The sequence below is a fragment of the Apteryx mantelli genome, chromosome 3, assembly GCF_036417845.1.
Source record: "Apteryx mantelli isolate bAptMan1 chromosome 3, bAptMan1.hap1, whole genome shotgun sequence".
NCBI classification, from domain to species: Eukaryota; Metazoa; Chordata; class Aves; order Apterygiformes; family Apterygidae; genus Apteryx; species Apteryx mantelli.
The window spans coordinates 45,537,734-45,550,398 of NC_089980.1; the positions used below are offsets into that span (position 1 = coordinate 45,537,734).

The 12,665-nt window shown below is 45.1% G+C and overlaps 1 protein-coding gene across 8 annotated transcripts in view; it reads right to left on the bottom strand.

The window, feature by feature from the left end:
* Positions 1-8,165, bottom strand: part of LTBP1 (latent transforming growth factor beta binding protein 1) — a 215,364-nt gene extending 207,199 nt beyond the window's left edge. For 3 of the 8 annotated variants that reach the window (XR_010883704.1, XM_067293256.1, XM_067293255.1), the window contains exons 1-2: positions 7,554-8,165; positions 6,992-7,062 (exon numbers count right to left, since the gene is read on the bottom strand). Coding sequence is in view for 7 of the 8 variants with exons in the window: in XM_067293256.1 (XP_067149357.1) it covers positions 6,992-7,062; positions 7,554-8,008 (526 nt within the window). In the remaining variant the exon portion in view is untranslated. The remainder of the gene's footprint in view (positions 1-6,991; positions 7,063-7,553) is intronic. The other 5 variants (XM_067293257.1, XM_067293253.1, XM_067293252.1 and 2 more) reach the window with 3 other exon arrangements.
* Positions 8,166-12,665: the final 4,500 nt, after the last annotated feature.

Here is a 12,665-nt window from a genome sequence, read left to right on the forward strand (position 1 = left end):
TCCGAACAGGCAGAGCGCAGAGTCCTGCACCTCACCACCTCTGCTCTCCTCCAGAGGCCAGGAGGCTTGCTGAGCGGGGACGCGCAGCTGCTTCGCTCCGCTCTCCTGCTCTGTTATAAGAAGAAGGGTGCAGAGGGGAAATACACGCTACTTCCAGCTCTTTCCCTTCTCTGCTGTCAGGAGAGTGGCAATACAGCCAGGAATGCCACAGCCCAGGCAACAGCACAAGGGAGGCACAAGTGTGGAACGGCAGAAACGGGTCTAGGCCATGCTATACAGAGGGGAGAGTTGGATTAGTATTGTAAGTACCACTCCACTGTCAGCACATAGTTTTGTTATTGCACACATACAGAACCAGGAGAATGCTGTGAATCACGGTATCAACCACAGCTCTCCCAGAGTACCTACACAGCCTTCTGTATCTATTCCAAACTACAGACACATTTAAAATAAATAGCTGGCAAATCTGAAAGGTAAAAAAATGCATCTTCTGGGTTCCTTCTGATACTATCTTAATAGAGTATGTGTTCAAGACTTCTCCACTGTAGATTTACAACAATTTTACCTACCACACATTCTGCTTCTGTTATTAAGATTTTTAACTGATACAATGAGCTCAATGAGTTCACTTATAAATATATTGTGTGCCTAAATGCATGAGCAGAAAGTCTTGAGAAACACTGTTCCACATCTTTTAAGGTTTGTCTTTTTTTTTAAATCTATACACAAGTGTAATATTTGCATAGAGTGTCCAAATGGGTCCAAAAATAAGAATAAAAAAGGTAGGTAGGTTTCATCTCATGCAAATTGTCGGCTTTGTGTTGCATCACAGAAACGGCAACAACAAATTGGATGGCAGAGAGGAGCTACCCAGCTCGACTTCTCACAGTTCTTATTCTCCAGGAACAAGGCTGACTGCTGAAAATGGCTAATAGACCAACTCTGCACTCAAAGTCTCCTTTACTGCTTTAGTTTGGATCAGGATCCTCTTTTGAAGCAAATCTGATCAGTCACACTTACTGAGCTCTGGTTCACACTGCTGTCTGAAAGCACATGCACTGGATTCCTTTTAGATTCAGAAAAACTTAAAACTAAAAAACAAAAAAACAAACAAAAAAAAACCCCCAAACCATAAAACACACTAAAAAAACCTAGAAAACTAAACCAGAAAGGCACATGCTCTGAGAGTGCACCTAATGCATTTCAGCCTCCTATTAGCATTCATTCCATGAGACCAGACTACACCTAAAGTACAACACAAAACCCAGAAGCATGCATAGCATGGACCTCAAGTTGTCAAAGTCAAGGGTTCCACTCTGTAGGTCTGTTCCCATTAGTCTGCACTACTTGCAACACAGACATAGTCAAAGATTACAAGAACCTGGGTTCTCTATTTCTCCGCTGTCCCAAGGACAGTAAATGAAAATAAAGCAGAGTAAAACTATCACACAATTAAAACAAACAAACAAAACAGTGAATTAAGGCCTGTCCACTACAAAAGCCAATCTAATTCCTTATATATGAAATTTAAAACTTTTGTTTATATGTTACAGTAGCAACCACAGCAAGGGAAAACAAGCTACTCAAGTAGGGGCTTTCAGCTTTTCAACCTTGAAATGTTTGAAAGTAACAACAAAGAATAGATTAAAAAGGACAAATGTATAGGTCAGTAATAAAAGATCAAAGTCATTACAGACTTCACAAAAGAAAAGACTATTCACCTCTTGAGACATTTAATTTTGATTTAGACATAGTCTGAAGGAGATTCATACTACTTTTACTGAGATGACAATCTTAGAAAGTGAAAAAGAAACATTTGGGAAGAATATGTTATAGTTAGGCTTTGAATATGCAATGTAAATAAACAAAGCTTGGTGAAATTATAAGCCACAAAACTGATTAAGCACAAGCCTGGGGAACCATTTATGACCAAAAAACCTCCAACAGAAACAGCTGCAAACATTTTAAGTACTCAGTTTCACTGCTCAGAAATACAGCTTTCCAGGATACCACCATCTCCAAGAGATGAACTGAAGACAGAGAAAGAGGAGATACTGAGCAACCAAGTATAAATATACGCAAAGTTTTATGTCTAAACCGGGAGATTCACATATGCGTCTAAGCTTCCAGGTCTGGATCCCAATCCTATATCAGGACAAGACCCAAGCACACAACCTTGCTCTTACCTCCTCCCAGAAACCTCAGGAGCACGAGCCAGAAGCAACCTAGGGCATGCTCCATCCAGATCTTGGGCAACGGGGAATCTAGAACGACTGGTCACATTGTGAAGTGCACTTGTCACAAGGAGAGATGAAGCCACAGCATACTAACTCAGCAAGAATAATGAGAAGTACAGTTCTGAAGGTTTAGGGATAAGATAGCTCAAACTGAATAGTAATACATAAGCAGAGGCCATGCAGATTTGGGGAATGAATGAAGGGGACCTTCCTCGGGGCAAATATTAGCATAACTTTCTGGTCTACTACTTCTCCAGCAGGAAAACTTTTTTTTTTTGTCTATTTCCTTACTCTGAAAGATAAATTAAACTTTGTTTATCCAATTCATTTATTTTATTTTGAGCTAACAAGTCTTTCAAAAGAAAAGAGAATACGCAAGATAATATTTTAATATTAAAAAAAATAATAATGGCTTGTCTGTCTTATTTTCCTTTAATTTTTTCAAGGTGCCTGAGCATACACCAGAGAGGAAAGAACATTATGGCCTAGTTCAACTTATTTAGTCCAATTCCAGTTTCCTCACTTTATGTCCATACATGGAACATATACATGTACATACACACACCCTCAGCTCACAGAGATATGACAGTGTTTTGGTTTTTTTAATTGACAGGGATGACACAAGCAGGTTCTTCCTCTACACAAATGATAATTGCTCTCCGTACAGGCAATTTACTCTCAACATAATCCTGCAAAATCCACTTTCTCAGCCGTTTGCCCTATGAGCCTTCCTCACACCTCTGCAATAAGGAGCTCATGTTTCAGTATTCCATTAACAACCAACTCTCTCCCACCCACATTTGTTAATTCTCATTGTTATGTTAACAAAAGTTGTAATTCCTCCAGGCAATGCTACTTTAAACCATTCAATTACACTGAAAACACTCAGTTTGTATAATAGTATGTTTTGTCTGGAGTATTAATATATTTTAGAAAAGTTCTATATTTACAGTAAAGTGGTCTTGTTAAATCTTTTTGGAGTTATCAGACATTGTATGTATGCATACAATAGGTAACTTTCTTCTTGATTTCCTAGTTCCAAAAACTTGTGAGCTCATGAAAATGAAACAGCATTTTCTGTAGGAATTGGTATTAACTAATACAACGGCAGCACCAAGTAACAAAGTAGGAGACAACAGATTTCAATAGCATAAACATGCAGCTGACAGACATGAGCTCCTAATTTCCAGCTTAGGTCTTCTAGTCAGTTGTTATAACTTGTCCAGGGTCACATTTAACCTATGTTTCAACTTCCCCTAAGCAGGAAAAAAACAAAACAAAACAAATGTAATAATTAAATAATGTAATAATGCTCTGGTAATGCAACAAGTACTAACAAAACAATCATCACATGGAGCTGAGCCTGATGTCTCAAGTCTTGATGGTATCTTATTATTGCTCTTACCCAGATTATAACCTATGATAACTAGGACTGTAAAACAACAGTGTTTGTCGTAAACCCTTTCACATGCTTATAACTTTTCAAGATGTTTATTGTTGTGGTTGCATTTTTCCCAAAGATGGACGTCCAGAACATTACAGAAAGGTCATCTTTGAAGGTTTGAGGTTGTTCTCTTAGCATTAGCAATTCTGAATACTTTATGAATTTTATTGGTGAACTTTATGATTTTGTATTTCCAATTAGCATTATGAAGTTCTTCATACACAAGTCATACCAAGTTTGAAAAAGACATTCTTAAGATAAAGCTTTAGAATTTAGAAGTGAATTATTAGGCACAGAGGGGAAGAAACTATAACCCTAAAATTAGATACAGTACACATTCACACACAGGTAGTTAACAGGAACACAGAGGCTCACCTTCTGAGGACTGACTGTAAAACTCCAAAGAGAATATGAATATTGAAAACAAAGGGAACTTCAAACTGAAGTCTACAAAAAGGACTTGAGAAGTCCACTTGCCTCCCCCATATAGATGCTGCCCTCTACCTACGCAGAAACATTTCAAATACCCCTTATTGCCACTACCCAAGGAAATGTAATACAGTTGCCACTAATAACAGCCAGACTGCCATCAAACAGGAACAGAAGTCACCCAAGGGAAGAGCAGCCTCAGCAAGAGCTCCATGCTTGAGAAAGTATGCCTAGCACACACCAGCACTCAAGGGAAAGGTAGAGGGGAAGGTTAACAAAGCCAGGTTTGCAAGACCATATCTCTTCACTGCAACCCCTATTTCTGTGGGTTACAGGCTGGCTTATTAACACAGGTGCAGCACAGCAGAAACACATGGTGCTTGTTCCAATCTGGGATTACACCTGAGCTAATAAGCCTCACTGATCAGAGCTGGCTCTCAGCACTCTGGCTCTGGAAGCATGATGCAGACAAATGGAAGTTGGCTCTGGAAAGAGCCAGCATGGGTCTGGGGTTTATTAGCTCAGGCTTTGCACCATGCAAAAGAATATAAACTGGCCCTAGAGGCCAAATAGCTTATTAAAGTGATACTGAGCCTGAGCTAATAAACCCTGACAGATCCAAACGGACTCCGCATGAAGTCAGCTCAGGTGTGCCTACATCTGTGGCACAATTAATCAACAACTGAAATAATCCACTCAAAAACAACTGAGAGCTCACTGTCTGAATTAAAAAAAAAAACAACTTATTTTTACAGGAAACAAAGGGGTTAACTTTTGTTCAGTTAAAGGGGTTTTGTTCTTTTGAAAGAAACATCAGGAGAAGAGGTTCAAGAAAATGAGATCTCTGGCTTTTATGACTGTGAGATTAATCTTCCACAGTTAAGAAAACCATAAGATAGCATTGAGCTGATTTAAGTTACAACACGGACAACTTCAGTACATTTAGCACTTTCCTTGGCTTGCCAAAAGAGGGTAAAATTGAGAAGATCCAAGCCAAGTGCATATCGCTGTTGGTGGTATAGGAGTAGCATCAGAGCAGAGATCAAAAATATTTAATGAAAAAGAGGGCCCAATATCAGAGACATAATATGAGAAGGAAAGGTCAAACAAAAAATTCTGCCCCCCTCCCTTATCTCTTTATCTGCTACTCCAGTCATCCAACAACTATGTGAATGAACCATGGATTTAAATGAGATTCTACACAGCTATCCCATAAAAATCTAATTGCCTGACTCGGTCCTTATGAAGAATCTAAAAATAGAAACAAGGAATAAAAAAAAGACAAAAAAGAAAGAACAGCTGGATGATAATGGGAGAATTTGAAAAGACAGAGCTTAAAGGAGCGAAAGTGAAGAACACTACTTAATTTAAAAACAGAAGTTAAAAGGATGCATTGAAATTATCTGGAAAGAAAAGCTATTGGAAGAGAGTGAGAAAGCAGATCAAGGTCAGAAAGAGAAAAACTGTTTTTTTTGTTCAAGATAATGAAAATAAAATTGGCTGACAATAGCACTGCAATTTAAATACAGTTTTTGATTTAATTTCCTTAAATTATCCTGAGTTCTTTTTACTTCAGTTAGTCTTTAAGCCAATGTGTTTTTTAAGCTCTAGAACTAGCTTCAAAATATTGTCTCAAACAATGAAAGCAAAAGCAAATCAGTTTAGTACTTGCAACTTGTGTCAAGTAGAAAAGATTATTAACCTAACACAGCAGCATTTATTTAAAGCTGAAAATGTTAATTTAGAAGACTACCTTAAATGCATGCCTAAATTGGTCAGGGAAATTGTGCAGTTTGTCTTTAACAGCCTACTGTAACAAGGTCTTTGCTTCTTAACAAACGCTCTGTGCAGGTCAAAGGTACTTGACCTTACTGAGGATTACAAATGTGATTGCTCCCTGTTCTGAAAAATCCCACACAGGGACAAAAACCCCTATGGAAACCCCCCAAACACAGTATGCATCTTGAAAATGTTGTTTTCTCCAACTCTCTCAGGGACAGAAATCTGTCTTGCTGAATTAAGGCGATGGTCCAAGATCTGCACATTCTCGTTGATACCTAAAGAAGCTTCCTGAAGGGGTATGTCATTCCAGGGATTTCCAGCCCTTCCATGACCTCATGGCAACATAACTCCAGTTTAGCCATTTGCAGTCATCCCTGAATCCTACCTAAATTAGCACTGGCTTTTTTGTTTTGCATTAGAAAGGACAGCCCAACTATGGTAGTACTGATTTGATCAGTGTTATTTTATGCAGTTATTTTATGCTTCTAAATATCCCAGTGAGAGTAAACACCTTCTCCAAACCCACTTCTTTGGGCTTGCTCCACTCTTTAAAAAAACAGCCTAAGCATGGGATTACCACATACGCTGCTGATGAAAGGACAGTGTGTGTGCATGGCAATTCCTTGCTCCCCACTTTTGCTTCTCTGGCAGGTACGTTACCCCATTAAGCCGCTCTGTTCAAAAAATTCTCAACACCCAAGCGTTAATGTTTTTTGCATAGTGGTCACCTACATACATCTGAATAAAATCCTGCAAAGTTTTCTCCCCAAACGCCACTGCTGTGCTGAGAATAAACATAAGCAGCATCCGCTGCTCATTCCATCCTTTAGCACAGCCGAAGGTTAGAAAGGGGAGATGAAGGAGTAAAAACTCAAGCGTTAGGCCCGCCGTGCGCCCCACTGCCGTGGGAGAACGGCTCAAACAAGCTGGCTAGGTACGCCAGAGCATCAGTGCAGCGCAGGTGGGGCGCGCAGCCCAGCAGACACCCCTTTGTCCACCGCAGATATTGGGATTTACCACCAGGCCCGGTGCAAGGCTGGTCCCGACCGGGCTCCCGCCGCGGCCCGCACCCCCCCCGGGGGTCCCCACGGCTACTCACGTTTGATGCACCTCTGGGAGCCCGTGGCCTTGCTCCAGCCGTGGCAGCACTGCCCCCCGCAGACATTGACCCTGCGGGAACAGCAAGGAGAGGCGAGGGTCCGGCGGGGCCCCGCCGCTCGGCCGGGCCGGGCCGCACGTTGGGCCGGCGAGAGAAAAGGCGGGAAGAATCAAACGTCGCGACGCGCGTTCGAGCGAGCTCCTCGCGCACCAACGGCGCCGGCGGCAACGGCCGCTTAATGCCCGCGGGGGGGGGCACCCCAGGCACTGATTTGGGGGAGGAAAAGGGGAACCGCCAGAGCCCAGCCGGCGCCTCGCCCGCAGCGCCGAGGGGGCGGAGGGGGCCGCGGATCACCGGCGCGCTCGGCACCGCCGCCAGGACGAGCCGCCGCCGGCTCTGGGGGGCCCGGCCGCGGGGGGGGGCGGCCAGCGCCAGCCCCGGTGCCGCGGCCACGAGGGAACGGGCCCCGCGGGGCAGGTGCCGCCGCGGCGGAGGGCGCTGCGGCCCCCGGTGCCCGGGGCGGAGCGGAGCGGGGCCGGGCAGGGGCGGAGGGGCGCCTTACCCCGGCAGCGGCGGCAGCTGGTGCTTCTGGCGGAGCGGCGGGCCGGCGCTGCTGTTGCCGTGGGGGCCCGGCGGCGGCGGCGGCTTGGGCCGCGGGCCGAAGCGGGCCGGCTTGGCGAGGGCGGCGGCGGAGGGGGGCTGGCCCTGCCCGGCGGGGCCCAGGCGGAGTTGCACGCCCGCGCCGCCCGGCTTACTCATCCGCCGGGTCCGCTCCACGGTGCCGCCGCCGCCGCTGCTGCTGCTGTAGCGCGCGTTGAGCTGTACGTTAAACGTGCGCGGCTGCTGCCCCCCGAGGAGGGCCGGGCGCTGATGCCGGCTGCTGGACAAGCCCGCCTGGCCGGGGTGCAGGACGTATGTGATCCTCCGCAGCCTGCCCTTTTCGGAAGCAGCGAGCGCCGGGGACCAAGGCGCACAGGCACAGAGGAAAAAGCCCCATCGGATCCAAGCCATTTCCATAGCCGGAGCCCCTGCAGCCAGCAAAGCTTCACGGACCCCCGGTGCAAGGATTTCCTCTCCTCCAAAGTATGTGTGTGTGCAACTCCCGTCCCTCGCACTCTGCACCGCTCCCGGGGTGCAGATCCTTCCTCCTCTCGCTTCCCCCCAACCTTCTCCTGGGGAGGGGGGGGGGGGAAGGAAAAAAAGCCTCAGATCCCTCCCCACCCGCCCCCCAAACTGTTAGAAAGTTCAGCAAACAAGTTGCCCGGTGGAGCAGGAAAACACTGTTAGAAGAAAGGAAGCGATGGGTGCGAGCGGAGCTCCGAACCGGACTGCAAAGGGAGGAGGAAGAGGAGCGGCGGCAGCAGCAGCAGGGGAAGGGTGTTTTCTGGAGAGGGGTGGTCGCAATACGGAGCAGATGTTTCGGTTGCTGGAGCCGCCAGTGGTCTGTGTGCGCGTGTAAGAAACAGCCTTTAAACCAGTTCGCGCTGAAAAAGTCTTTTTAAGAGTTTCTCCGCGCGCAAGCGTGTGTGCCTTCCTGCGTGCGCGCGCGCGGGGAGGGGGCGCGCGGCCCCGCGCCGCCGGTGTGGGGCCGCCGTGACGTCACGCGGCGCTCCCGGGCCGGCGGCGTCGCGGCCGGGCGGGGCGGGGGGGGCGCCGGGGTCCCGGGCAGGGGGCGCCCCGCGCCGCCGCCGCGCCTCCGAAATCCGGCTTTCTAGCTTATGACGCTAACTTGCTGTGCTGCCTGTTGCCCAGGCAGCATAACTATTTAATAATGTTCAGGTACCAGTATTTTTGCTATAGGGGAGCGCTGCTGTCCTATTTTAATGGATTTGGGGGGCTCGAAAAATAAAAATCAAATACACTAATCTTTCTGCCTGTGTCTGTAAGGCCCCACGCAACAGCCTGAGGGTCCATCTGGGTAGAGTGGTGATGTCAGATGGATGTAAGGCTTTAAACCCTGAAAATTTTACATACATCCTTCACTTCCATCAGTAGGAACTCAATGAAAGTACTTATATATGTTAAATAAGCATATTCTTCAGTCTCTGCATAATGAGAGCCATACATCTGAGATTCCTCTTAGCAGGTACCTTGTTTTTTTATATATATATTTTTTCATGGTTATAAAGCATGATGTATTCCTAGAGGACAAAATACAAATCAGAGCTGTACACCTGGAATTAATATGTAAGCAAAACTGCCTACGTTTATCTCCAGCGTATCTTTACTGATGTCACCCTTTAGTATTATAAATAAAGAAAAAAAACAGAGAAAGTTAATAAAATACCATGAAGATTCCATCTTTTAAAACATTCAGGAGCTAATGTGCCTGAGTTCTTTCCAAGAAACTTTGTGGAGAATCAAATTGTTTGCAGATCCAATAGCTTGGAATTCAGGTCTGCCTCCCCGGGTTCTCCTCTGCTCTTTTCCAGAGCTTTAAGGACACTGACCCTGGCTCCAAACTGATGAGATTTTGTTCTTAAATGCTATTGGCACAGCCACGCAGCCGGCACAGGGAGCAGAAGGGTTTTACATTGACAAGATTCCATGCAAGAGTCAGTGTTGTGAGCGCAGCAGTCCCTTCCTCCTTCATTCTCATCTATTTAAAGCTGCTCAAAAATAAATACATGTTTTAAATAGATAAGAGTTTGGAGCTTTCTATAGTCACAGTGTAATGGAGCCACATCAATGTTAAAGGCTTCTGCTCCTGTGTCTCCGCACTGGGAATGAAACCCCAATGTTTGAAGAGAAAATGCTAACCAGTACTGGGGACTTGTAAGTCCACAGTGGGTTAAACTTGAACTAAAACTCTCTGATTGTTCAGAAGAGAAACTTCTGAGGAAAGATAAAGCCTGAGAGTAGCTCCAGTTTGAAGATAGATAAGAAATTAATTGTGAGATCATTGCCTTTCTTAGCAAATGTATAGCTTTGTGGGTTTTTTTAACTTGGAAGAACATTCTTAGCATCTGAACTCTTCAGTCTTCCAAAGGCTAATTGTTGTCAATCCTAAATATACTAAATACTTTACAGCGTTTAGGAGAAAAACTGCCTTGAAACTGGGGAGGTGGGGTGAGGACTGAGTAAGTAGAGAGAAACTGATGTGATGCTCAGGATTGTTGCTCTGCACGAGGCCACTGTCCTTCAGAAGTTTTCCAGAATGAGATCACAACTACTTGTGTGGCTGAGTTTGTTGTACAGAGGGCAAAAACTGCATTATTCCATAGCAGAAGCCAGTTGCTTTTAAGAAATGGGGTTTTTAAGTCAAGTCAAACAGAGGGCAAATGCGGTGTATTACTGGCTACTGTAAAGCAAATGGTAAGGGACCTCAAGGGAAATATATCCACAAAGGTGGATGACCTGCATAAAATGATCCTGGTTCAAAAACATTCTTGAAAAAATGTGAACTATTAATATTAATTGGTTGAGGTCAAGCATTTCTCACACATTTACAGGGCAGATCTAACTTCCAATGTTCTCTTTTTCCCCTCTAATGATGAAATCCACACTTTTTTTGTTGTTGTTGTTCTTTTGTTTATCTGTTTGGGGAGTTTTGCAAATCTGGAAGGTCCTGAGTGGTAGGGCCCTGGTGTGGTTGCATTGACACATTGGGTTGACTGTAGAAGTTTAGGCAGCTAAAACAGAGCTTCAATGAGCAGCTGTTGCTGTCTAAAAACTCGGCTCAAAGTTTCTTCACATATAGAAGCTCCTTCTTCCAAGGCCGAAAAGTGCATCTATGAGCACCAAACAGCTAGATGCCTGCCTTTCAGAAACCAGTGAAGTGACTATTGAACTTCCTGAGGTCCCCTAGTAAACGGTATTGCTGCTTGTGAGAAACCTCCTTTCCTCTGGCTGCTGCCCCACCTCCTAAGGAAGAGGCACCAACTGAGGTTACAATGAAAAGCAATACTAAGTATTTCACACCACCTGTCAGGAGCACTGCTCTTAGACAAGAGCTGGAAAAGCAATTTGCACAGTTTCTGTTCCTTTTTCCCCTGTTTTATGAACAAAGGAGGAGCATAGGGAAACATAAAGAAAGCTCCTTGGTTCATACGCCTCCTGCCAGAGGAGCACCCCTCCGGGTGCTCTACAGAAAGGCCATAGCCCAGGCTGGAAAGGGCAGAACGGATCTGAATACAGGGAGCAGGATGGACACCGACAGCAGAATTGCTGCCTGACAAGGCGACAGGACTGTTCCAAGGTGAAAGTCTTCGCGGACAGGGGAGAAGCCTAAGATGAGGGTGAGAGCATCTGCAGCAAGAACCAAAATAACATTATTCAATCCCAAAACGAAAGAGAACAAAATTTCCATATACGTTTTTAAGTCTCATAACTTTGGTGCTAGTGCCATGAGATGAGAAAGAAGGAAAATTATTTGTGACCCTTTGAGGTTGGCAGCACTCAAACCTCCACAGTTCTTTTTCAGCAAATGCAGGAGACAGAACTGTGGCCTCGTGTTGCGGGGAGCGAGAGAGTCTGGTGCCCTGGCTTGCAGAGCAGATCAGGGGCCTTAGAAGGGGGCTTCAGGGAATTTGTGTCTTATGCTGCGGGTGAAGTCATCTGAGCGCAGGTGATGACTCAGCCTTCCTAGCACAGCGTAGTGCCACGGCGCCTTCGCGTGACCTGATGCTCCAGGTTAGCTGGGCAGCAGATCAAAGCATGAGCAACGCCTGACGTGTCAGGCTACAGGGAGGGCAAGAGGCTCCGAGGCTCTTCTAGATCCACTGGGCAACTAGCCTTAGCCTGCAAGGAAAGCTGAGTTGGCAGCTTGTGCTTAACATGTGAGAGTCTGACAAATTTGAATGCTGTGTTCAACCCCAATTTTGTCTAGGAGTAAGTAACTACAGAAGAGCATTTTTATAGCAGTGTAGCTCCATTAGTTTCAGTAACATTACTCCAAAGCTATTCTGAGCTAAAGGAAGAAAAGCAGTCTTTCTAATTTCTAATAAACTGAGACTCGGCTGGAGACCTGTATCTGGTGTTTTCCTTTTCTTTACTATACAGATATCACTAAAAAAACCTGCATTGTGTAGACTAAATTGTACCTTTAGCCTCAGTTTTGTAGAGGTGTACATTACTCTAATTTAGAAGGTATTTCTTTTGAGCAAAACAGAATGGCTTTCTCTTATTGTCATCAGAGTAAGAAAAAAAAGTATTTGACCTTTATTATGTCACTAAAATAAAGCACATGTGACTGAATACATACATGAAGTGGATTTGCAGAGTAGGACCATGTCAATGTAAATATAATTTCTACACGGTCATTTTTTTTGAGCAGAACGGTACCTTCCAACAATGATTGTTGTTTGTTCCTTGAGGCAGAAAAACTGTAATTACTCCATGGTTAGCAACCAACAGCCTGAGGCCTCAACAATTCCTACATGCTATCACAATATAAATATCATTAATAATGTTTCACAGATGCAAGTCCTGCTTGCCCTATTCCTGTAGGCAATTACCGACACTTCTGAGGAACTCAGCTAGTCATGCTAGGCCTGAGGCTGCAGTGTGAGGCTTGGAAAGAAGTGACTTGACTTTGCTGAAGCCGTTTGCCACTGGTGGCCTTGCTTTGTGGCCTGGGGATCTGTAATGACCAATCCTGGCACGTCTGAGTGTTTCCAGACTCACGCCACACAACCGGCCTTTGGGTAAGCAACCTTCTGCCTCCCCTTCCTGG